General features: G+C 43.3%; 1 protein-coding gene across 1 annotated transcript in view; it reads right to left on the reverse strand.

Annotated features, from left to right (window-relative positions):
• Nucleotides 1-27,606, reverse strand: part of LOC139552311 (BMP/retinoic acid-inducible neural-specific protein 1) — a 142,424-nt gene that overhangs the window by 79,611 nt on the left and 35,207 nt on the right. The window contains exon 2 of the mRNA XM_071363926.1: nt 25,678-25,945. Within this exon, the coding sequence (XP_071220027.1) occupies nt 25,678-25,895 (218 nt within the window). The 5' untranslated portion in view covers nt 25,896-25,945. The remainder of the gene's footprint in view (nt 1-25,677; nt 25,946-27,606) is intronic.

Genomic DNA, 27,606 nt, shown 5'->3' on the forward strand with positions numbered 1-27,606 from the left:
CCCCCCCATCTACCCTATCATACTCATGCACACCCACACACACCTGCACGAAAGCACCCACACCTGCACGATAGCACACACACACACACACACACTCACAGCCCTTGATGGAGGTGTTGTGGCTCCATGACAGGTGAATCTCGCTCTCTCAGCCTTTTGAAAAGCATCTAAGCGCTTTCTAATTACCGCTCTTCAAGGGGATGGGAACACATGTATACAAATTGCATTGTGTCTGGTTTTGCATCAACAAATCTGAAGGTAAAGTAGGGCAGATAATGAGGCATATTAAGTCTCCACATGAAATCACTCATGAGATAGGTAGCGTGGTTGTGTGTCTGTGTGTCTGTGTCCATTATATGCCTGGGTGTGTAATTGTATACTGTGTGTGTATATGTGAGCTTCTGTATATGAAAGTGTGTGTGTGCATGTGTGCCTCTTTGTGTGTGTGTGTGTGTGTGTGTGTGTGTGTGTGTGTGTGTGTGTGTGTGTGTGTGTGTGTGTGTGTGTGTGTGTGTGTGTGTGTGTGTGTGTGTGTGTGTGTGTGTGTGTGTGTGTGTGTGTGTGTGTGTGTGTGTCTGTCAATGGGCAATTGTCTAAGCACGAGTGAGGGAGAGATGGAGATAAAGAGAGAGAGAGAGAAAGACAAATAGGAAGGGCAAAATGAAGAAAGCTACATTCTGGTCCAATTTGTGCTTATCTCTCCACTGTGTTTGGCTCACGATCCAGCAGCAGCCCTATTCAGTTTTCTCATTTGCTGCAACCCCGTCCTTTGGATCAATGTCAATGAGGAAGTCAAAGTGTTGAAACGACCGCAGTGAAACGACCCCGTGGTTTAGCGTTGGACTTTATCCTCTATTGTCTCTCGACACTGAGATAGAAATAAAACCGATGAAGGCTAAATGCAGGTTAACACAGGGCCCAGGGAAAATAGCACTACACATTAGTAAAACAAATCAAGTCTGACTCAATTACCTAGTCCATCATTCATTAACTGATTTGCTGAAATAGTTGGCATGTGTGCAAAGAAACGTAAAGCAGGATATGAAACGACTCATTCTCTTATCCAGGCAATAGTTGTGTTTACACAGGCAGCTCAATTGTTATATTTTGCCCAATTAGTCAAAAGAAAAACATTTGTGGCAAAAGATCAGAATTGGGCTGCTTGTGTAAACGCAGGAATATTGTTCTAGGCATAATGTGTCAATACCATGTCGTCAACAGACAATTCAAATTCCATTGTACATGCTGATTGCATATATGCAAACAGTAATTCTGCTGTCCTATAACGACCTCTAAAGCATGCTTTACACCACCAAGATGTATTTTCCTCTCCTAGACTCCCCTACCCTCATCATGATTGAGCTTTGAATAGGTCCTTGGGCCCAAATTGAAGGAAGGCAGGCGCTGCTAGGGTACACAATAGTAGGTCTTTGTAGATAGAAAGTGCTCTTTGGTAAAAGGGCTAAATTGGTCATCAAAAAGAAAGGAGGACCAATGCACTCTTCATAAAGAGCTCCTTGGTCCTCTTTTCTTTTGATGACCTATTACTTACTTCCAATTCTCAGAGAGTCGATCAGCTGGGTTCAATCTCCCTGTGCATAGCTCGGGGTAACACCTTTCATTGGCCGTGTTCACCATGCTATTACCATCAGACTTTTTTTCTTTCTCTGCACTTCAGTATTTGGATTGTGTCAAGTCACATGCATGCATAGTACATATGCCTACTTTTACAGGTGATTGAGAGATTGGCTAGCAGTCATGATAGTGTGAGGATTTGACCTGTTGATGTGCACTTGAGCAAGGCACTTATCCAGAGCGACTTACAGGTGCAATTAGGGTTAAGAGCATCTGCTAATTGACTATAATGTATCAAAGGGGACATGTAAATGAGTGGTCTCTATCAATGTTTCTGGTAAGATAACAGGTAATAAAAGGGTTTTAAAGGGTTAATAAAATGGTATTCATATGCAGACAAAAACAGCAGGTGGTGTGAGTACAAAGGCTATGAAGAATAATGTTTTTCTTATCATGACTCTAAACAGACTCTCAAAATAACAGATTTGCAATGCATCTGTTACTAAAAGTAGATTTGCCTCTGATTAGTTGGTTATGTTATTACATCAGTTATAGATTATAGAGGAATTGTAGACTGCTATCTATCAGTAACAGGTCCTGCATTTACCAATTTATACCCAACATGAGTAGAAAATAATATGCCAGTATCATATTTTTCTTCTTTGTATTCCCATAATTCATCTGCCATTTTGTTCATATCAGATATCCAATAGATGATATGTGACTGCCTTCCACTGGCTTTTCTTCAGAAGAAAACAAAAATATCACAATTCTTCAATGTCAAAAAGATAAGCAATTTTCTAGAGCACAATGCTCGGTGGTGTGTGCCGGTGCATGCTGATTCAGTCGGGCTCCTCTTCAGAGAGCGAGCACTTACTGTGTGTGTGTGTTTGTTTTGGACACACACGCATCCAAATGGAATGATAAATCAGACCTGCACCAAATGCGATAATAACCATGCCAAGAGAACTGAGAGAGATGATCAGATTTACCAAAATCTCATCTCTCTCTCTCCCTCTCTCTCTCTCTCTGCTATGTATCAATTTGTTTTAAGTACATCCCTCTCTTCGTGGCTCGGGACGATTAGCAAAGAAAAATATGTGTTGGCCATATGTATTTGGGTCCATATGCCCAGATTAAGCAGGCCAACAGATGGAACTGGCTACATGATTCACTGCTTAATCCCTCAACTCAAAGCCCAGTTGAATGATCCCTCAAAGAAACTTATGAGATAAATAGCAGTGCCACTGCAATCTGAGGCATGGGGGAGACGGTGTGATTATCATTTCCATCAGGCATTAGAGTGTGTGTGTGTGTGTGTGTGTGTGTGTGTGTGTGTGTGTGTGTGTGTGTGTGTGTGTGTGTGTGTGTGTGTGTGTGTGTGTGTGTGTGTGTGTGTGTGTGTGTGTGTGTGTGTGTGTGTGTGTGTGTGTGTGTGTGTGTGTGAAGATGATGTCCTCGTAATAGTCTAAATCAATTCAGATAACACTTTAATGGCTTACTAATGCATCATGACACAAGTTGCAGATATATTGATGCACCTCTGTAAATGCCTCATCTAATCTTAATATCTTGTTGTTGTTTTTATGCTTCAACTAAAATGTTTTATGGCTAGCAGGGAGAAAGATTCCAAGACCTTCCAAACATCATTTTTTCCTGCTGCCAACTGATCTTTTGAAGCATTTACCCATTTCACATCCCCCTGGTCTGTGCTCATGAGAAATGACACTACATTTCAAAAAACATTACAGAATGCTGCTTTCTTTAATCAAATATGAAACCACAACAAAAATAAAATGCCAGTATTTTATTTTCCTTTCTCCACAATGCAAATGAAAGATTATTCATATGTTTTCCACCAGGAAAACTTTCGAAAGGCATTTCAACTTATTGTGTTTGATGCCAGGAAGAACATTGAGGAAGAGCTATCCATCTTCCACTAATTCCCCTGCAACCTCGTTTGGAGGGAACATTTCATTCCCGCCCAATTATTTATCGAGTCCTCTCTCTGCAGTTTTGTTCTGTTTACTCGTCTTCCCAGAGCTGAGACAAGACATTAGAGCAATCAAAAGTGTCTGGCTCCCCCTGATTTCTATGAGTGGTGAATGGGGACATATCTCACCAGGGAATGCAACAACTAATGACTGTACTGGTGGCTTTGGTCATGTCTGCTTCTATTTCAAATGTGAACATCTTGCAGGCCTGAAGAAAAAGAACATCCACAGTGCATGGTCCATAATTAAGCATAATCTGTCGCACATTGAGCTACCACTCTCAATCTGCCTCTTATTATGCAGCGAGCAGGAGATGAATATGAAAATGTGTAATTGGGAGGGAGGGAGAAGAATGCTCAGAGACAAATGTGGCCAATCAAGGCACTATCTTCTCTGTCAAAGTCGACGCCCCGAGGATTGAGAGACAATCAGGCTTTGAAAAGCTAGACTTAGCTGCCGTCTAACACTAATTTGAAGGAGAACATTACATCCTACACTAACCCACATAACGCTCAATGAAATATATTCATATTATATATTTTCTAATCAAGTAAGCATATATAGCTCTTGATGACATGGTAGACATTACCTTTACGATGATATACACCAGTCTTGAAAGCTACCACAGATTTGACAGACAGCTTTAACCTTTTTCCATGGGATCAGGAGAAACTCACCATCTAAGGAACCTTTAGTCGCTGTCCTAGATGCATCTAATCGCTTTCTATAGAGCGATAAAGTGCACACTCCACCAGGCAGTGGCTCTAAAAGTAATCCCACACCCAGATTCAATTCCCCATTAGAAATGGGTGACATGAAAAGAGGGTGTTCAGATAATCCATTGCGGCTGAATGGGCTCTGAACCACACTGTTCTCTGACAGCTCTATGTGTCCGAGAAAGACAGCTACAAATACCATTTTCATAATGCTGTGAAAACCAATATGTGTCCTTGTTCAGCTTTCCAGTAGAGATACAGGATCCTACATTACTGTAGGCCTATCTTTTTGGCTCTGGTGGTGTTACAGAAGCCTTCATGTTCCGATGAGGCTTGCTTACACGGATGTCTCTGTAGGCAAAGCTGGCATGCTGCTTGGGATAGATTGTGATCCAGTAATTATAATTCCCAGAAGAATGATGTGGTAAAATGCATCTCCACACTGTATTGACATATTCCTTCCATTCCTCACAAGCTGGGCTCTCTCTTAGATCAAACATCTCTCTTAGATCAAACAGACAATGCTAAGTGATTTGAACATTTACCACATCTTATTTTTATTTAGTGTACGTGGCAGCCTTTTCCACAAGTGTCCATTCCATATATCACTTCACCCTCCAAGGGATAGGGTGGTTCATATTAGAACACTCTCATTATTCTGTCTGTACAACCAATACACATCTGTTGAAGGAAATTCTATTTAAATTAGATTAATATTCATACAAAATCCTATTCCTACCATAGTGGACCAATCATGACTCAGGTATTATCAGGCTGATATGACACAGCAGATAGCACCCTTCTGCGAGCCATACATACAAGAGAAGTAATACCTAACTGAAACCAATTATCCCCACATGTTGAGATCTAGGTTGTTAGGCATTACCCAAGTGTTGAAGTCCCTTGGTGGGTAGTTCATCTCTAAGCTATTATCCCACTGTTCCATAGTGGGGACCCCCAGTGATTTTGATTTTTATATCTCAAACCTTAAAGCTTCTCATGTGCGGCGGTGGTGTGCATTATACCGATGGCCAGAGGGGGAAAAAGCACTACAATCAGGGCTTTCATTGTCATCAGACAACTAAAGCAGTAGCCATAAATCAAACAGCCACAGATATACAATTGAATTCCTGGATAATGTTGAACCGCCGAGGCCTTTAAACATATTATGGAATAAATCTTAATCCAATTGCCTTTTTTACTACAGAGGGCCATGTGGAAATCGATGAGGTTTTTATTTTGGCTTTCAATGGTGCTGCTTTGCTGCTTTCTATTCAGTACCGGTGTGGGATGGATCTCTAAACACAGCAGGTGACATCAAGGCCAGAAATGATAAAGTGAAATCCGTGCCTATTTTAATGTACTGTGTGAATCAGCTGCCACAGGCAATAATGGAGTTCAGACAGCACAGAGGGGCATTTATAAACATCGGTGGGATTGTTCCGAGCCGGAGTTCATAAAAATAGATGTGCGTGGTGGTGATGAATCTGATAGTTTCCCTGTTGATGTTCCCATACGTCCTTCACAGGGAATGATGAGAGAGGCTGTGTTGGAGAGATATATTCTATATATACTAATTTTGTTGTTGTGACAAATAGACAAGCGCTGACTAATCAGACTGACTCAGTGCTAATGTTCCCAGGTGTCTGTAAGACATATCTTGACATGAACTAGAGAGGATTGACAGTTGTGAATATTTACCTCCAAGTAATGGTGTGCTGGTCTTTTATACCTGTGCAAAGTGAAAAGTTTTACCAATCAACAATACCTTGCACAAATCATGGACAATCTCTACAGAAAAGCAACTTCAAACCCTGACGTACTGTATTAACTGAAAACATCAAATGCAGGGTTTTCATAAAATAATGTCCCAACAACTTTGGAGAGTAATGCTGCATGATGAAATTGATCAAATGTGTTTCATTTACATACACAAGGACATTTTTTAAATGTAATTTCTGTATTTTAGACCTGAGAGGACATCACGTGTTGGTTGCTACGGAGGCCACCAGGCCTTTCTTAACCTGGGACACCAAGAACTCTCTTTGCTTTTTTACCTCTATCCAGCTGAGTGGAACTCTGTGCTCAGATACTGTACATAAATAAAGATGTAACATTTATATGCATCAAACATACTGTACATATCTGACCTTTCTATCCCTATGCCCATTATATTACTTTGTCCATTTAATATACAGGTAACTGCCAAAATAATGAGAGCGAGAGAGAGAGAGAGAGAGAGAGAGAGAGAGAGAGAGAGAGAGAGAGAGAGAGAGAGAGAGAGAGAGAGAGAGGGAAGTGTAGTTCCTTTCATCTGAAAATATGGGGTTTTTGTTTTTGGGGAATGTTGACTTTCTCCTTCCAGCGCAGTATGAGCTCTCTGGCACTCCTCAATTTCACTTAATAGCTTTGATCCCCAAAAAAGTGTATTTCTCCTTTAACCTGTAGAACTACCGGTCAAAATATCACGATGACGAGAGAGGGAGAATTAGAGATGGGGCTAAGCATGGGCCGAACCCAGAAAGCCTCAACCATCCTCATTGTAATTCAGAACACAAAAATTGCCAAATTAATTTGAAGCTTCCCATAAAAGTATTTCAGATGGTAAAGCACTGATATTCACACTATATATTCGCATTAATTATAGTTGCAGTGTGTTTTTGAGCCGTATCTACTGTGTAATTGTTATGATCTTACAACTTTTAAAAGTGTTGACTCGGAAACGATCAGAGGTTGAAAAGCCTTTTGGTGAGTGTGATTTTGTATTTATTTATTTTTTATTTCACCTTTATTTAACCAGGTAGGCTAGTTGAGATTAAGTTCTCATTTACAACTGCGACCTGGCCAAGAATAAAGCAAAGCAGTTCAACACATACAACAACACAGAGTTACACATGAAATAAACAAACATACAGTCAATAATACAGTACAAAAAGTCTATAAACAGTGTGTGCAAATGAGGTAAGATAAGGGAGGTAAGGCAATAAATAGGCCATGGTGGCGAAGTAATTACAATATACCAAATAAACACTGGAGTGATTGATGTGCAGAAGATGAATGTGCAAGTAGAGATACTGGGGTGCAAAGGAGCAAGATAAATAAATAAATACAGTATGGGGATGAGGTAGTTGGATGGGCTATATTACAGATGGGCTATGTACAGGTGCAGTGATCTGCGAGCTGCTCTGACAGCTGGTGCTTAAAGCTAGTGAGGGAGATATGAGTCTCCAGCTTCAGTGATTTTTGCAGTTTGTTCCAGTCATTGGCAGCAGAGAACTGGAAGGAAAGGTCGGCCAAAGGAGGAATTGGCTTTGGGGGTGACCAGTGAGACATACCTGCTGAAGGGCGTGCTACGGGTGGGTGCTGCTATGGTGACCAGTGAGCTGAGATAAGGTGGGGCTTTACCTAGCAGAGACTTGTAGATGACCTGGAGCCAGTGGGTTTGGCAACGAGTATGAAGCGAGGGCCAGCCAATGAGAGCGTACAGGTCGCAATGGTGGGTAGTGTATGGGGCTTTGGTGACAAAACGGATGGCACTGTGATAGACTGCATCCAATTTGTTGAGTAGAGTGTTGGAGACTATTTTGTAAATGACATCGCCGAAGTCGAGGATTGGTAGGATGGTCAGTTTTACGAGGGTATGTTTGGCAGCATGAGTGAAGGATGCTTTGTTGCGAAATAGTAAGCCGATGTGAGTCTGGAAGGAGAGTTTACAGTCTAACCAGACACCCAGGTATTTGTAGTTTTCCACAAATTCTAAGTCAGAACCGTCCAGAGTAGTGATGCTGGATGGGTGGGCAGGTCCGGGCAGTGATCGGTTGAAGAGCATGCATTTAGTTTTGCTTGCATTTAAGAGCAGTTGGAGGCAACGGAAGGAGAATTGTATGGCATTGAAGCTAATCTGGAGGTTAGTTAACACAGTGTCCAAAGAAGGACCAGAAGTATACAGAATGGTGTCGTCTGCGTAGAGGTGGATCAGAGTATCACCAGCAGCAAGAGCGACATCATTGATGTATACAGAGAAGAGAGTCGGCCCGAGAATTGAACCCTGTGGCACCCTCATAGAGACTGCCAGAGGTCCAAACAACAGGCCCTCCAATTTGACACACTGAACTCTATCAGAGAAGTAGTTGGTGAACCAGGCGAGGCAGACATTTGAGAAACCAAGGCTGTTTAGTCTGCCGATAAGAATGTGGTGATTGACAGAGTCGAAAACCTTGGCCAGGTCGATGAATACGGCTGCACAGTAATGTCTCCTATTGATGGTGGTTATGACATTGTTTAGGACCTTGAGCGTGGCTGAGGTGCACCCATGACCAGCTCTGAAACCAGATTGCATAGCGGAGAAGGTACGGTGGGATTCGAAATGGACGGTAATCTGTTTGTTAACTTGGTTTTCGAAGACCTTAGGAAGGCAGGGTAGGATAGATATAGGTCTGTAGCAGTTTGAGTCCAGAGTGTCTCCCCCTTTGAAGAGGGGGATGATCGCGGCAGCTTTCCAATCTTTGGGAATCTCAGACAATACGAAAGAGAGGTTGAACAGGCTAGTAATAGGGGTTGCAACAATTTCGGCAGATAGTTTTAGAAAGAGAGGGTCCAGATTGTCTAGCCCGGCTGATTTGTATGGGACCAGATTTTGCAGCTCTTTCAGAACATCAGCTATCTGGATTTGGGTGAAGGAGAAATGGGGGAGGCTTGGGCGAGTTGCTGTCGGGGGTGCCGGGCAGTTGACCGGGGTAGGGGTAGCCAGGTGGAAAGCATGGCCAGCCGTAGAAAAATGCTTATTGAAATTCTCAATTGTGAATTTATCGGTGGTGACAGTGTTTCCTAGCCTCAGTGCAGTGGGCAGCTGGGAGGAGGTGCTCTTATTCTCCATGGACTTTACAGTTTCCCAGAACTTTTTTGAGTTTGTGCTACAGGATGCAAATTTCTGTTTGAAAAAGCTAGCCTTAGCTTTCCTAACTGCCTGTGTATATTGGTTCCTAACTTCCCTGAAAAGTTGCATATCACAGGGGTTATTCGATGCTAATGCAATACACCACAGGATGTTTTTGTGCTGGTCAAGGGCAGTCAGGTCTGGAGTGAATCAAGGGCTATATCTGTTCCTGGTTCTACATTTTTTGAATGGAGCATGCTTGAGATGGTGAGGAAGCCACTTTTAAAGAATAACCAGGCATCCTCTAAGGGATGAGGGTCGGGATGAGGTCAATATCATTCAAGGATTCCCCGGCCAGGTCGATTAGAAAGGCCTGCTTGCTGAAGTGTTTTAGGGAGCGTTTGACAGTGATGAGGGGTGGTCGTTTGACCACAGACCCATTACGAATGCAGGCAATGAGGCAGTGATCGCTGAGATCTTCGTTGAAAACAGTAGAGGTGTATTTGGCAGGCAGGTTGGTTAGGATAATATTTATGAGGGTGCCCGTGTTTACGGATTTGGGGTTGTACCTGGTAGGTTCATTGATAATTTGTGTGGGATTGAGGGCATCAAGCTTAGATTGTAGGATGGCCGGGGTGTTAAGCATGTCCCAGTTTAGGTCACCTAGCAGCACGAGCTCTGAAGATAGATGGGGGGCAATCAATTCACATATGGTGTCCAGGGCACAGCTGTGGGCAGAGGGTGGTCTATAACAAGTGGCAACGGTGAGAGACTTGTTTCTGGAAAGGTGGATTTTTTAAAGTAGAAGCTTGAATTGTTTGGGTGCAGACCTGAATAGTAAGACAGAACTCTGCAGGGTATCTCTGCAGTAGATTGCAACTCCGCCCCCTTTGGCAGTTCTATGTTGGCTGAAAATTTCAGGGTTTTTGGTGGTCTTCCTAAGCAAGGATTCAGACACGGCTAAGACATCCAGGTTGGCAGAGTGTGCTAAAGCAGTGAATAAAACAAACTTAGGGAGGAGGCTTCTAATGTTAACATGCATGAAACCAAGGCTTTTACATTTACATTACATTTAAGTCATTTAGCAGACGCTCTTATCCAGAGCGACTTACAAATTGGAAAGTTCATACATATTCATCCTGGTCCCCCCGTGGGGAATGAACCCACAACCCTGGCGTTGCAAGCGCCATGCTCTACCAACTGAGCCACACGGGACCACGTTTTACGGTTACATAAGTCAACAAATGAGAGCACCTGGGGAATAGGAGTGGAGCTAGGCACTGCAGGTCCTGGATTAACCTCTACATCACCAGAGGAATAGAGGAGAAGTAGGATAAGGGTACGGCTAAAGGCTATAAGAACTGGTCATCTAGTACGTTTGGAACAGAGAGTAAAAGGAGCAGGTTTCTGGGTGCGATAGAATAGATTCAAGGCATAATGTACAGACAATGGTATGGTAGTGTGTGAGTACATTGGAGGTAAACCTGAGTGGTGATGTGATCGCATATGTAGGAGGTGGAACTAAATGGTTGGTTAAGGCATATTGAGCAGTGCTAGAGGCTCTAGAGTGAAAATAAACAATAATCACTAACCAGAACAGTAATGGACAAGGCATACTGACATTAGGGAGAGGCATGCATAGCCGAGTGATCATAAGGGTCCAGTGAATGGTTGGGCTGGCTGGGGACACATCGATTCAGACAGCTAGCAGGCCGGGGATAGCAAGCTAGCAGAAGGGCCTTAGAGGGACGTCGCGATGGAGGAAAGTATGTTTTAGCCTCCTCGTGCGGTTCCGTCAATAGACCAGTCGTGGTGGATTAGTAGGGTTCCGTGTAGCAGAGGGGTCCAGTCCTATTGGCAAATGGATCTATTCAACTAACAGTCCAATGTGCTCTAGACAGCTAGCGGGCCGCGGCTAGCAGGCTAGCAGATGGGCATTCAGGGGACGTCGCGACGGAGGGGCCTGTTGGAAAAAAAACCTTGGGCAGATTACGTCGGTAGTCCAGTCGTGATGGATAAGCAGGGCTTCGTAGTAAAAGGGGTCCAGGCTGATTGTCAAAATAGGAATAGTGGCACGAGAAATTGGCCGATGGACCTATTAGCTAACAGTCCGATATGCTCTAGACAGCTAGCGGGCCGCGGCTAGCAGATCGGAATTCAGGGGACGTCGCGACGTAGGAGCCAGTTGAGTAACCCCCTCAGGCAGATTACTTCGGTAGTCCAGTCGTGAAGAATCGTCGGGGTTCCGTACCCCGTACAGGCAGTAAAAGGGGTCCAGGCCAGTTGGCAAAATAGGTATTGTAGCCCAGGAGTGGTTGATGGACCTCTTCATCTAGCCGGGAGATGGGCCTAGCATGGGCTAGCTCCAGGATAATTGGTGCTTGCTTCGGGACAGAGACGTTAGCCAGGAGTAGTCGGATTCGGATTGCAGCTAGCTAGCTGTGATGATCCAGGTGAGAAGGTTGAAATGATCCAGTTGAGAAGGTTAAGAGCTTGCGGTAGGATTCCGGGGATATGGAGAGAAAATAGGTCCGGTATGCTCTGGTATGCTCTCTCCGAGGTAAAGGTAGCTGATGACCGCTAGCAGTGGTTAGCTGACTACTAGCTAGTAACTAGTTAGCTGGCTAGCTTCTGTTGGGGGATTCCGATTCAGAGGTAAAGAAAAATACTTTAGAAAAAAGCAGATCCACACCACATTGGGTGAGGCGGGTTGCAGGAGTGTTTTGAAGTTGAGGTTAAGAAAAATAGAAAAAGATATGCGAAGAAAAATATATAAAAAGATATATACATGGGACACGACAAGACAAAGGACAAAGATGTAAGGTTGCTAAAAACAGAAGCTAAATTAATGTATCGCTACAGCAACAAATAATTACTATCCCGGATGGCCTGACAAATACATTTTTAAAAACTGTACATTTGGAATGGTTGATAGCAGGGTTATAGCATCACAATCCCTGCATTCCACTGGTAATGCCTGTTAACAGTTCAATTAGATTTAACAAGATTCATCCACTGTCCCACAGCCCAGCCAGACATTCATAAACTTAATCTCCCCCAGAAAAAAAAACATCTAGCCATTTTTTCCCCATGCTACTAGGCTAGCATTTGGTTTGGAAACAGCAGGGTTAATATAAGCCTTGCTGTGTGCCTATCCGACCTGTGCAACATGTTTCAGTAATTTTTTGCGATCCCAACACTGCCATGCATATGAACGTGACGAGACTGACAGCTTATCTGTTCCTGGCAAATATCAGGATCATTATAATGGATATATCCAAAGAAAAGGCAATAGAAACAAATGTAAAACAAACATAGTTTGCAGTCATTTCAGTTGCTTGATGTGATCATGTGTTAGCTTTAGTTGGCTAGCTAGCTAGCAAAGGAGAAGGAACGTTAACGTTATCCTTAACCTAGCGATCCTCCCGATCTTATTGACTCGACAATCAGCTGGTTGTTGCCTATTTATACATGATTTAGTAAATCATTATTTATTGAAGTTATTGTCTTTTGTCACTCTTGACCCTCTTGCTAGCCAGCCACATGCCAATTATTTGACATGGAAGTAATTTGTTATTTGTTTATACAGTAGCAACGTGGAGTTAACGGAATGAACGACTGGGTCAAAACATTTGAATACAATAAACGACCAGATGTCAAGTCCTGACCATAGAAAGCCTGTATTTTCTATGGTAGAGTAGGTCAGGGCGTGACTAGGGATGTTTAGTCTAGTTTATTATTTCTATGTGGGGTTCTAGGTTTATTTTTCTATGTTGGTGTTTGTGTATGATTCCCAATTAGAGGCAGCTGGTAATCGTTGTCTCTAATTTGGTATCATACTTAAGTTGCATTTTTTATTGTTTATGTTTAGTTGCCTGTTCGCACTGAATTGTCATCACGGTTCGTTTATTCTTTATTTGTTTTTGTATTGACTTAAGTTTCACTTTCATTAAAATATGTGGAACTCAACATACGCTGCGCCTTGGTCCGACCTTCATTATTACGAACATCGTGACAAAATATCCCATCTACAAAGGACCAAGAAGCGTGCCCGGGAGGTAATGGCATCCTGGTCTTTGGAGGGGATTAGGGAGAGAACATCCTGGACTTGGGACAACATAATGGCAGGAGAGAAGAGCCTGCCATGGAAGCAGGCGGAAGCTGTGAAGGAGGGACAGCGACGAAGTCGGGGAGGAATGCCACAGAAACCCCAATAATTTTTTTGGGGGGGGGCACATGGAGCAGTCGGCGGAGCCGAGGAGTGAACCAAAGCCAGTCTGGGAGAGGAAGGAGAATTTGGAGGAGAGAGAAATGGGAGAGTTGTTGAGTTGGTGGAGGATGCACGGATTTGGACTAAAGGAACGTGTTGTCAGTTTGGTGCCACCTGAGTCAGCTCCCCGTACTCGTTCTGAGAAGTGTGTTAAAGTTCCGAAAAAATTGATGCCGGCTATACGCACCAGGTCTCCAGTGCACCTTCACAGCCCAGTACGTCCTGTGCCAGCTCCTCGCACTTGCCGTGCGAAGTGTGTTAAAGGTCCGGTACCATTGATGCCGGCTATACGCACCAGGTCTCCAGTACGTCTCCACAGCCCGGTACGTCCTGTGCCTGCTCCTCGCACTCTCCCTCAAGTGCGCTTTCCCAGTCAGGTGCGTCCTGTTCCTGCTCCTCGCACTCTCCCTCAAGTGTGCCTTCCCAGTCAGGTGCGTCCTGTTCCTGCTCCTCGCACTCTCCCTCAAGTGCGCTTTCCCAGTTAGGTGCGTCCTGTTCCTGCTCCTCGCACTCTCCTTGGAGTGCGTGTCCCCAGTCCAGTACGTCCTGTACCTGCTCCTCGCACTCCCCCTGAGGTGCGCCTCCCCAGTCCAGTACGTCCTGTGCCTGCTCCTTGCACTCGCCCTGAGGTGCGTGTCACCAGCCCGGTACCACCAGTGCCGGCCCCATGCACCAGGCTGCCTGCGACGAGCCCCAGTCCAGCTTCCGGCGACAGTTCCTAGTCCAGAGCTTCCGGCGACAGTTCCCAGTCCAGAGCTTCCGGACGACAGTTCCCAGTCCAGAGCTTCCGGCGACAGTGCCCAGTCCAGAGCTTCTGGCGATGTTTCACGGTCCGGAACCTCCTGAGACGTCCACGGTCCGGAACCTCCTGAGACGGTCCACGGTCCGGAACCTCCTGAGACGGTCCACGGTCCGGAACCTCCTGAGACGGTCCAGGATCCGGAACCTCCTGAGACGGTCCAGGGTCCGGAACCTCCTGAGACGGTCCAGGGTCCGTAACCTCCTGAGACGGTCCACGGTCCGGAACCTCCTGAGACGGTCCATGGTCCGGAACCTCCTGCGACGATCAACGGTTCGAAACCTCTAGCTGCATGGCCAGAGCCTTCCCCTGCACCGATGCCCAGTCTAAGCACCGCGTCCAGTCTAGCTCCAAGGCCAGAGTCTTCTTCTGCGTTGGTGCCCAGTCCAGGCACAGCGTCCAGTCCCGCTCCATGACGGGAGCCTTCCCCTGTGCCGATGCCCAGTCCAGACAAAGTGTTCAGCCTGGGTCCATGGCTGGATCCGCAGGATGAGCGGGTACTTCGTCCCGCACCAGAGCCTCCCCCGATGCTGGCGGATGAGCGGGTACTTCGCTCCGCACCAGAGCCGCCACCGACACTAGACACCCCCCCTAACCCTCCCTTTTAGTTTCAGGTTTTGCCGTCGGGGTGTCCGCACCTTTGGGGGGGTACTGTCACGTCCTGACCATAGAAAGCCTGTATTTTCTATGGTAGAGTAGGTCAGGGCGTGACTACGGGTGTTTAGTCTAGTTTATTATTTCTATGTGGGGTTCTAGGTTTATTTTTCTATGTTGGTGTTTGTGTATGATTCCCAATTAGAGGCAGCTGGTAATCGTTGTCTTTAATTGGGGATCATACTTAAGTTGCATTTTTTCCACCTGTGGGTTATGGGATATTGTTTATGTTTAGTTGCCTGTTCGCACTGAATTGTCGTCACAGTTCGTTTATTCTTTATTTGTTTTTGTATTGACTTAAGTTTTACTTTCATTAAAATATGTGGAACTCAACATACGCTGCGCCTTGGTCCTACCTTCATTATTACGAACATCGTGCCACCAGCCTGTTTGGTTAGCAACTTCAGAACCTCAGAACTAACAAGTAGATTTTGCCCAGACTATATTGTCTGGTGACGGGATGAAATACAAATGTTTTAGTCATTAAAATAATGTTTTTAGTGAAAACATGCTGGCAACAGTTTTATAAAAGCAATAAGGCATGAGAACCCGGTAATTATTGTGTGATAGCTCCCTCCTAAAGGCTGTTTCCCGGCCCTTGGTTTCGCATTGGGCCTAAGAACAGCCCTTAGTTGGGAGTTATCACAGGATAATCCCAGGGTTCTCATGCCTTATTACTTAAACACACTGCTATGATTATATTTCAATAGATTGAATTTGATGGCTAGGCTAATTGAACACATTGAGGTTGTTGTGCTATGAACCCTGAAATGGATCTAATCACGACAATCTCTTAATTCCGTTTAATCTAGCGGTTTACAGGACATGATGCTGGAATCAGACCTGCAGGTGACTGGCCTGGCCACTTGTCTGGATCTAATCAACAATGTAATAGAATAACTACTGCTGATTAACACATCTGAGAGAGAGATCTTGCAGCTAAACTAATTTAGGCTCACATAATATACTGCAAATTAGAGGAGATAGAGAAAATAATGAGGATAACATTTTTAGTTGTATTACACTCAACTGTACTCAAGTGTTTTAAGTGACATCATTGGTCAAGAAGAGTGGAAACTGATAAAAGCGGAAAAGGCATCAGCAGCATCTGATCTTGCATTTAAATATACTCAGACAGGTATGGGAATAATGACTGAAAAATATATTGTGAATAGGATGTTGGTGCCGTCTAAAGCAACTGCATTAGGCCTGCAATTTCATCATCTGCCAATAGAAACGTGTAGCTTTATAGCTCACTTTTCTGTTGATTGATAAAACACTCGCTCTGTGTTGCATTCCATGCAAATCTAATTCATAACAACAACACTTTCAGACTACTCATAAGAATGAGAGGTGTCAAGGTCAAGACAAACATTCAGTAAAATTAAACAAATGTTACTGCCAATGCTCCAGCTGCCGCTTATTGTATCTCATCCATCTGCTGCTGTTCTGAATTCTCTAAACAATAACTTCCACTGATGCCCTAAATAGAATAGGAATACGAATTTGCCTCTGTTTACACAGCCAGCAAAATTCTGATCTTTTACCAACAATTGTTCTTTTGACCAATCAGATAAAATCTTTTGACAATAATTGGGAAATGCAGCCATTGAAATCCATTGAAATCTATCAGCCATTGAAATCTATCAGCCATTGAAATCTATCAGATCTGCAAAGCATATATTTGGACATACTGTATATTTACAAATATGCTATGTAATCTATAGTAGACATCCACTGGAACTCTAGGCATCTACCAGGCCTATATTTTTACATAATGTATGCTATGGTATCTATAGTGTGCATTTCACATCTTTAGAAGCAGCAATATCTATATGATAGCTACAGTATGCATTAAACAGCTATGCTATCACCACAACACAATTAAAATCCATAGCATCTAATGGTACGCATTTAAAATCCATGGTGCAGTATATCTTCAGAACCATCTAAATCTATGATATCTGATATTACAATTAGCTCTGTATTCAATAACTAGCTAACACATTTGGAATCTATAGCATCTAATGGTACACATTCAAATTCCATGGTGCAGGATCTACGGCACTCATCCTTTCCTATCGTCTTCCTCCCCCGGGGTGAGGCGATGTGGGCAAGTCTCGGGGGACTCTGGCAGCCAGGCAAGCAGCGTCCCACACAGTGAATTAGTCAGTACTTAACCCCGACACTTCCTCTAGCTCCGTTCCTCCGTATAATTACCATCTCTCCCTGCCAGTAATTAACTAATCCCACAGTAGGGCTGATTATCCAAGGTTTGAGGAGGGAAGAGACAAGAAAACTCCCTCCCCAGATCAGCCCTCTTGATTCCCTAACTTACAGCTGAGCCTCTCTGACTTGACTGACTGGCTGACTCAGTTTCAGGGTGTGATTATAATTGGGGAGGCTGTTGCTGTTCCGAGGGGAAATGTTGTATTTTTTATTTTTTTGCGGCACAATAAAAATGTCTCACAAACATTGCGGTGATGGCAATTATACAGTAGAGAGATGGTAAACCTTGCTCCCGGAGGATAAATATTTGGCGTCATGGATATAAAATCAGTCGTAGAGGGTAAGTGACCACAGATGAGTGCAGGGTTGGGAAGTTCCTGCAAGTGCTGAAAGGAGGGCTGGAGAGGAGGGGGCATCGTGTCGTAAAGGAGTCCCTGATTATTTATCACCTTGACTCTGACCTCTCTGTCAGCTTGTTTCTGTCTGCCCCCCCCCCCCCTCCCCTCCTCCCCTCATGACGCAGATTTACTGGTTTCCTCTGCCCCAGTCTCTGACTTGCCTAGTTAGATAAAGGTTAAATTAAAATTAAAATAAAAAAAAATCTCGCTCTCCTTCACCTGCACATAGACACACTCCTGCCATCTTCCTTGTTCTTGCTCCCTAATGCCTTCTCTATTTCCCTCTCCCTCACTTTTTATTTCTCTCTCTCTCTCACCCCCTCTCTCTGCAGAATGTGGACAACTGCGGCTGCCCCCTGAATTAAACATTCCCCTCGCCTTGCCTCAGATCTGCCGACTGCATCTAAATGATCCACCCCTGCTCTATCTAATTACTGATGGATCATCCAGACTCATTCAACTTAGCCTGAGTGGGACAAAAGATTTGTCTTCTACCGGCACTTAAAACAAAGGGCCCAACAACACTCTCCAGACAGACTATTCACAATTAAACCTGTGAATGAGTTTGGCTCCTTTCAATGCCTCTCTTTTTGTCCTTATCAGATCAATAGGCATACTTTGTTATTTGGGCTAATAGCACATTGCATTAGGGTGGTGCACAACACTGTATGCATTACCAATGAAAGGACAAAATAAAGCATCAAAGGGATGGAGGGATGATAGCGACAGTAAAGGTGAACAACAAAAAATGGGAGTTGAAGAAAAGGTGTAGATTAAGTAAAGACTAGAGTGATATCTGTTTGATGAACAGTTTAAAGCCTAGGTTAACAAGGACATACTGTTTGCACATGGGAAGCCGAAGATCAGTGGTGAATGTATAACAATAATTTAAGGCTAATCAGGTGATCTCTGACAAGTCGATCTAATTAAACTGATGAAGAAATGTTCATTTATAGAAGTGCATAATCTCCATGCATTAGACAAATCACAGTATAACTGCTTGGCAAATAAATGAGCATGTCTTGTATCTCAAACCTACCCACCAAACATGGTCGATGTGCTGTGCTTGGTGTGAGTGTGAGGATATTGGTAGATGTGTGCTTCAATACTACTAATGTAAACTGTCCGTGATTATATCCGGTTCAATTCAGCCAATTAAAATTGTCAACGAACTTGGACATGATCCCACACTTGTTCATGAAAGCGCACTTAACAGAAGTCCAATGGCACGTTCTGATAATCAAAGCAACTAGATCACATGCATTAGACTGACTGGTCATATAGCTCACAGTGTAGAATGTCTAGCTCTTTGTGGTTGTTGCAGATTATGGCAAGGGTTTATATCTCGCATGAGTTTTTTTTCCCCCTTTGAAATGTAGAATTACATTTATTGTGTTAGTGTTAAGAAGTGACGTGCAGCCAACAGCTTGAAAATTAAGATAATGGTTTGCCAGGACCGCTAGTTAGTAGACTGGCGACGTCGAACGTGAGAAGTGGGAGTAGACGTGACAGTAGATTATAAAAATGCATATAAAACGTTGTAGGCCTACATTCAGGTGTACACGTCCATCAAGAGCTAAGTCTTTCTTCAGCCTTGCAGACAAACGCACTGCTATGGCGTAATAGCGATATTGCATAGACTATATTACATGGACGTGTACACCTGAATGTAGGCCTACAATGTTTTATATGCATTTTTTATAATCATCTACTGTCACGTCTACTCCCACTCCTCCCCTCCGACGTTCGATGTCGCCGGTCTACTAACTAGCGGTCCTGGCAAACCATCTTCACGCACACCTGGCAACCACCATTACACACACCTGCATCTCATCATCAGCCACACCTGGAATTCATTACTCCCTAATTACTTACCCATCATATAGCACTCCTTTGTTACTAGTCATCGGTTAGTTTTGTTCGTGTTTCCATGTCAGACGCTTCTCTTGGTTTGTAGAGTTCCATGTTCGTTGTTATTAAACTCACCAACTGCACCTGCTTCCTGACTCCCTGCGTCTATGTTACATCTACTTCGTCACATAGGGATTATTTGACTCGAGGACCAACAGTGGAGTGTATTTTCCTCAAATAAAATGTTGCTGGGGGAATTGGCTGATGCACATTTTTTGAGACGGAGGTCCAAGTTAAAATGTTTCTAATGTTTGCAAGTATGGTACCGTTGTGTTTATGTATAGCAGCATTATACAAACTAAGTGAACGGCAAGTGTGTGACATGTGGATACTTGCACTGCACTGTTGAGCTTGCAAGAAGCATTTCACTGTACCGTTTACACCTGCTGTATCATGTGCAACTTTGAGATAGACCTGTGCCCTTAATGTGAAAGGCAACTGAACAAATAGGACATGGTCAAATTTATATGATGGATTGAGATCTAAAAGTTTACTGATGCCATCAGAACCAATCATAAAATGTGTTAATCTAAATACTGTAAGAGGATACAGATCCTAATGTGGTTGGTGACACACAAATATGACGATCCAGACAAGAAATTCACCTAGTCTAAACACATTTAACGATGCCATCAAATGGAATAAAGTGGATTAAGAGGAGTTAGTGAAATAGAGGGGGAAACCAAATCAGGAGTTAACTATGTTCATTCGCAACTTACGCTGACTATTATACAGTGTGTGTGAGAAAGAGAGAGAGATTGAGGATCTCTCTTTCTCCAGATGAAATATCCATGCAAAGATGAAGCTTGTGCTGAAAAGTGCTGAACACCAATTGCCAAAGTTGTTGAGTTAGGTGCTCCGGAGGCCTTCTGAGAAAATGGCATTTGTTGAGAAATAGGTCCAAGTCTGTCATTTATAAAATACAGCCCCACATCTCTTGAACTTGACGGCAGTTTAGGTGACGCCGTCAGCGCTGTATAAGCTAGGAATCAATCTGTGCCAGAAAACAATCTGTGCAAGGTGCTTTTTTTCTGTAATCACATTGATGACTACCACAAATCACAAGTTAGCGTTTCAGCAATGGGAAAATTGCGAAACTAAATTAGACAAAATAAGGCCAATTCTGATAGAGCTGCTGGAGTGGACATCTGAGTGATGCCTCGGGGTAATTTTTCTGTAGATCGTTGTGGAGGCTAATCGATTCAAACCCTGGATAGATTTTCAGTTGGTAATGAATCTTGGTCCAATGACAGTGTGAGGCAAGACTCCCCTTCGCACACCACAAACACCACATCCAAGATCAATCAATAAGCACCATCATGACATTTTCATAAACATTTTCATTTTTAATAACAACCTCCATCTCCCTCCTTTGATTACAGTAATGCTGATTCCCAGCCTTTAAAATGCATTAACGGACAGAGATTTGCATTTATATTGGATTTCTCTGCCACACAAGGACTTGAGATAGAGCCTGCGAACAATGACCACAGCAACATCATCTAAAAACACAGTCAACCCCATCATAGAGTACATACGCCACAGAGAGAGGAAGTCAAGGCCAGGCAAAAGCTGACCATTCTACCACTCACTCAAGCACGGATTGATCCCCAGTCAATAACGATTCAATCTACAAAACTGCAACATGCTACAACAGCGAAAGTGGCTTTATGGCATATTATGTATTTGGTACAGGTGGAGGCATACACACTCATGTATATCCAACATACAGTGCCTTGCAAAAGTATTCATTCCCCTTTGCATTTTTCCTATTTTGTTACATTACAACCAGTCATTTAAATAGATTTTTATTTGGATTTCATGTAATGGACATACACAAAATAGTCAAAATTGGTGAAGTGAAATTAAATAAATAACTTGTTTCAAAAAATTCTAAAAAATTTGAAACTGAAAAGTGGTGCGCGCATATATATTCACCCCTTAGCTATTAAGCCCCTAAATAAGATCTGGTGCAACCAATTACCTTCAGTAGTCACATAATTAGTCAAATAAAGTCCACCTGTGTGCAATCTAAGTGTCACATGATCTGTCACATGATCTCAGTATATATATACACCTGTTCTGAAAGGCCCCAGAGTCTGCAACACCATTAAGCAAGTGGCACCACCAAGCAAGCGGCACCATGAAGACCAAGGAGCTCTTCAAAGAGGTCAGGGACAAAGTTATGGAGAAGTACAGATCAGGGTTGGGTTATAAAAAAATATCTGAAACTTTGAACATCCCAAGGGGCACCATTAAATCTATTATTCAAAAATTGAAAGAATATGGCACCACAGCAAACCTGCCAAGAGTGGGCCACCCACCAAAACTCATGGACCATGCATGGAGGGCATTAATCTGAGAGACAACAAAGAGACCAAAGACAACCCTGAAGGAGCTGCAAAGCTCCACAGTGGAGATTGGAGTATCTGTCCATAGGACCACTTTGAGCCGTACACTTCACAGAGCTGGGCTTTACAGAAGAGTGGGCAGAAAAAAAGCCAATGCTTAAAGAAAAAAATAAGCAAACACGTTTGGTGTTCGCCAAAGGGAATGTGGCAGACTCCCCAAACATATGGAAGAAGGTACTCTGGTCAGATAAGACTAAAATTGAGCTTTTTGCCATCAAGGAAAACTCAATGTCTGGCGCAAACCCAACACCTCTCATCACCCCGAGAACACCATCCCCACAGTGAAGCATGGTGGTGGCAGCATCATGCTGTGAGGATGTTTTTCATTGGCAGGGACTGGGAAACTGGTCAGAATTTAACGAATGATGGATGGCGCAAAATACAGGGAAATTCTTGAGGGATACCTGTTTCAGTCTTCCAGAGATTTGAGACTGGGACGCAGGTTCACCTTCCAGCAGGACAATGACCCTAAGCATACTGCTAAAGCAACACTCGAGTGGTTTAAGGGGAAACATGTAAATGTCTTGGAATGGCCTAGTCAAAGCTGAGACCTCAATCCAATTGAGAATATGTGGTATGACTTAAAGATTGCTGTACACCAGCGGAACCCATCCAACTTGAAGGAGCTGAAGCAGTTTTGCCTTGGAGAATGGGCAAAAATCCCAGTGGTTAGATGTGCCAAGCTTATAGAGACATACCCCAAGAGACTTTCAGCTGTAATTGCTGCAAAAGGTGGCTCTACAAAGTATTGACTTTGGGGGGTGAATAGTTATGCATGCTCAAGTTTTCCGTTTTTTTTGTCTTATTTCTTGTTTATTTCACAACAAACATATTTTGCATCTTCAAAGTGGTAGGTATGTTGTGTAAATCAAATGATACTCACGCCCCCAAAATCTATTTTAATTTCAGGTTGTAAGGCAACAAAATAGGAAAAATGCCACGGGGTGAATACTTTCGCAAGCCACTGTATAATATGCATAGAAGGGAGAAAAAGGGCACTTTCGTCGCAGCCGATTCCTTAACCAATGCATTCCAATTACTCTTAGGGAAGGAAGACACACACCTCCGGGGGTGGGGTAAGTGTAGCAACATAGTGTTTCTTTGCTCCATGTGATGGTGACCTTTCCGTTGTGCCAAACAAGCACAAGTGCGTCCTAAATGTGTGTGTTTGGCGTGCAGAATGAGGCACGTTGCAGAGGTTATTAAAAACGAGAGAGATTTGTTTGTTGCTGATCAGGTTGGCATTGTCCAACGGTCCGCCTTGGGATAATCTCTCTTGATAAGGGAGGCAGAGAGGGATGCTTTGTCTCCCTGTAAGTCTGATTCAACCACTTTCTAACCAGTAAATCGCAAAGACAGCGGAAGCCCTGGGGAAATTTACAAAGCTATTCACTTCTCATTGCCAGTTAGCATCTGCTGCCGATTCTTTATTTATTTCTCAACTTACTTACTTGGGAGACAAAAAGGGAGACAAAAAGAGGTGGAAAAGGAGTCATATGTGACATTGTAACTGTCTCTGTAGCTAAGGTTTTTGGGAACCTGAGGGTGAGAGCATAGGAGAACGAAGACAGCTTTATCATTTTTACCTTTTTACCAAGTGTGATTGGAATAATCTATGACCATGGGAGCGTTTATGCCAATTTCACAGCTGGATACTTTCATAGATAATTGGATAGTTTTCACAACACATTGTACATTTTTGCAAAAGCTAATTTCATATTACCTCCACTAGTTTGGGTGAGATGTGCAAACAGGGTGAATAATAATAATTTTTGTATTGGCAGTAGACTGGCAGTATATGTTTATGTATTATATCATCCTGTGCATGTACATAAAAGGCTCAGACAAGTAATTACCACAATAATTCACTGTAAACGTATTCGTTGTATAGGAAAACACATCGTGTTTGATGGTGGATCTGGAGGGCATGGCTGCCCTTTGTTAAATACAGCCCACTCTTCATCAAAATGAAGGATATGTATAACACAAAACAACTAAACCGAATGTAGATTTTCCTTTGAATCCATCCAGTTGACAGATGACTCAGATCGGTTTGTCTGACAGTGGCCCAGATGTGTAACAGATGTGATTGCAGATTTCTACTTTTCATTTTTAATGAGAAGTGTAATGGATTTCACTCCGTATAGATGCAAGATTTAATTGTCTTGTCACAAGCAAGGCAATACCTTGCACTGACAGCTGAATTCGATGTCTCCTACTGTTTGATAGGTAACCAAGACGTGAGGAGGTAGTCGAGCTAGCCTGCTTCTGCAACCTTTGTGTTGTAGTGCCAGAGACTCTGTTCCCCAGGCAAATACATAATGCCTGAGCCTCCTCTTCTGATTCTTTCATTAATCGAACGAGCATCATAAGCCACACACACGACAGCAGCATGGGGCCATGGATGGCTGTGGGGAAACGTGTTAGTCTGAGATTCCTGCCTCTGTATACCATCCAGGCTGTCAAGCTACATATTATGTAAATGCTCTGTTTACATGTGACAATATAAAGACAGCAAACCCAGTGGGGACCAGAGGCTACTGGGGCGATCTATGAAATGAGGAGGGAAAGAACAGAGAGACCCTGTTTAACCGTACCGCTAAATGAATGTAACATGTTGATGAGTCTCTCTTTCTCTCTCTTGTCTTGGTCTCCCTATCACTCTTGCTCTCTCTCCCCTTTCTCTCTCTAGGATTTTGGACTGCAGAGCAGGAAAAACTAAGCACACACCTCTAAAGGGGAAGCTCCTAGGTACAGTATGTACTTGCTGTACCTTGTCAGTCAATTGTAAGGAGATTTGCAATGCAAAGACAGCAGGAAATAGAAGGATGATATTTGAAATCCAACACCGACAGATCATGTATTTCACAACACGTAATGTAGCAGGGAGGAAAGAATACTACATGAACGCTGATGCCTGTCAAGAGAATGCCAACCATATCCCATTACAAAATGCTAGCTAGAATCCTTGACAACTATGCCATACTTCTAGAATACGAAGTAAAGTTGTGTGTGCTTGTGTGTTTGACATATTTGTCAATATCATGTTGCCGATTTATTCTCTCAAGACAAAAACACAACCAGACATGGAAAACAAGAATTAGAAACGACAATGATTGCATACTACATTGACCTCCCTTCCTCAAGCCAGGCTTAACATTTAACTTGTGCCGTTTGGGTCTTCATTGTCAAACACACACAGTAGCCCTGAATAGATCGCTACCACATGTCTACACATTTGCATAATCATAATAATAATGCCAGCACTTAACTAAAATATACAGCGCCAGTATCAATGCAGTGCTTAGATGTTTTATTTCATCCAGACTGCCAAGCCATGCAGCTTTTGTCTATCGTTTTAATATAGCCGCTTTTTATACACACAGCTATTCAGTAGAGTCTGAGAGGCCAATCAGAGAGAGGATGGCTGTGACTCCATCTCTGTCACATTGCAGCTGTCTATCCTCTTAACATCACTATTTAATTGGGGAATGATTAGCTGAGCCACAATGTGTGAGGCAAATAACTACAATGGCTGGTGGTTGCATAACGTATTTATAACACCCCCTGCCTCTAAGCAGACACACAGCCTAACAGACAGCACAGCCACTCCATAACGTAACACACACAGCACAGCCACTTTCTTGTGTGTGTGTGGTACAATAACTCTGTAAAAAGGGTGCACTTTCACACAAAACGTGTACACAGTACACCTTTGCGCGGTCTCTTCCAAAGAGACTCAAAATAGAGACTCAAAATAGAAAAAAAACATTTAGCCAGAGAGTGTCTTTAAAACCTCTGCAACATCAGCACCACCCAAATGCACAAATTAAAGTGAACTCACCTATAAATTTTATATCTGGTTGTAAATCCTTGGCGGAATCTTTCCACAAAGGAGAGGTAACTCCGAGAGTGGTGGAAAGGTCCGCGGTCGGAGATGAGCCAATCAAACTGCTTAGTGACATGTTGATCGGCAGCGGACAGGTCCTGGCGGGAAGACTGAACTGTTATATGGTCCCATATAAACAGGAAGCAGATGACCTCAATAAACCTCCAGTTCATGCTTTTCTTTCAGCCGCTCTCTGTTCATTCTCGCTCCATTATGTGGAGACCTGTGGAAAGACAGAGAGAAAGAGGGGGAAGAGAGGGAGGGGGAGAAATATATTTACATGACGAGTCTATTTTAAAAATACTGGGGCGTCAGCGAAACAGACTTAATAGAATTAGGCTAATCGGCATTGACGGAAAACGAACAAGACAGTGTCACCGAAAGACTGTTTTCGATGTGATATGATTTGTGGATTTATTTATGTTGTTCTTTTTCCCCCCAAATCTCAAGCCCCTCGTATCCTCCTCCCAGTCAGGGTCCAGATTGCAGCTTTCCATACTAACGAGGAATGTTGCCCTTTCAGCAGATGAAAATGAATTACATCCCTGGATGTGTGGCCTTCTCTTTCTCCAGACTAATTGGTGCCATGATAAGTTCAGACAAGGTTAAGAGGCTGCTTTATGATAAGTTGTGACATGGAGCTGGTTTACGTGGGGAAGCATCGTCTGATGTTCCCTCAGGAAATAAATTGCTAGGCAAAATGTTGCCAATCGACGGGCGATATGATGGATCGTTTGAACACTTCAGTGGTGCTGTATTCAATATGGCGTGATTGGTGTGATATCCTTAAATGAGCATTCACTTGAGATACATTGGTTATCTGAAGATATATTGGTTAAGTGAACATGGGAATTGGTGGTCCAAAGTGTATTGACATGGCAATGCAGATTTGAAGGCGAACCTCTGTCCAATCAATAATGTAAAGCCAATGTATCAGAGGAATTGGACACATTGGCAATACATGGATGAGTACAGCATGCAAGGTTTTCCAATAGCAAACCTCAGCGAAGTTAACAATGATTTATAATGATATTGATTGGCAAGTGACCTCGAGAGTCTGTTAGACAGATCTCAGGTCAGACTGGACGAGTCTTGTTTTCAGATCACATACTATGATGACCATGCAGCACTAATTATATCTACCCAGTCTTATACACATGACATACAAATGAACAGACTGGGCGCAAATAAGTGTACATGCATCCAAAAGGGATAGCCATAATTTTGCACAATGTACAACCACCCAGAAGATAATAATACATGTGTGTCTAATTCCCATGTGACAATGTGTCTGTGAGCTTTCGCCAGGTTGGGACATTTCCCTCTATTTCTCCCGACACAAACAGACTGATTGTTTGGTACAAACATGTCTAACCAAACTCCTAATCCCATTCAACATCATGCTTTATATTGTAGTGAACGGAGGGAGCGGGAAGTGACATGTGCCATGTTGATCGGCGAAGTCTCCAGTGTGAAAGGCAAATAACCTACGCATCGCGCCAATACGGTTAATCCACTTGATGGGAATTGTAACGTGGCTCGGTACATTGCACCCTCTGAAAGATGCACGTCCCTGTGCTTCTACTAGCCTCAGCCCACTCACACATCCGGGGCAGTGAGTTCAGATGGCCTCACAGCTGGTATCCCTCTTCTGACACCGATACAGAGAACATAGGAAGTGGGAAGCAAACCTGGGACTCAGGCGTGAAAGGCAATAACCCTTCGCGCCAATCGGGTTAAACCACTTGGCGGAAATTGTAACGTGGCTCATATAGCAAGGATCGCTACAATATTATATAAGAGCATGCCTGAGTTTGGTTATCATATAATTGATAAATGTTCTGGATTGTATTTATTTTGGTTGGTGTAGCAATCTTGGCTACT

This window comes from Salvelinus alpinus, chromosome 24 (genome assembly GCF_045679555.1).
Source record: "Salvelinus alpinus chromosome 24, SLU_Salpinus.1, whole genome shotgun sequence".
NCBI lineage: Eukaryota > Metazoa > Chordata > Actinopteri > Salmoniformes > Salmonidae > Salvelinus > Salvelinus alpinus.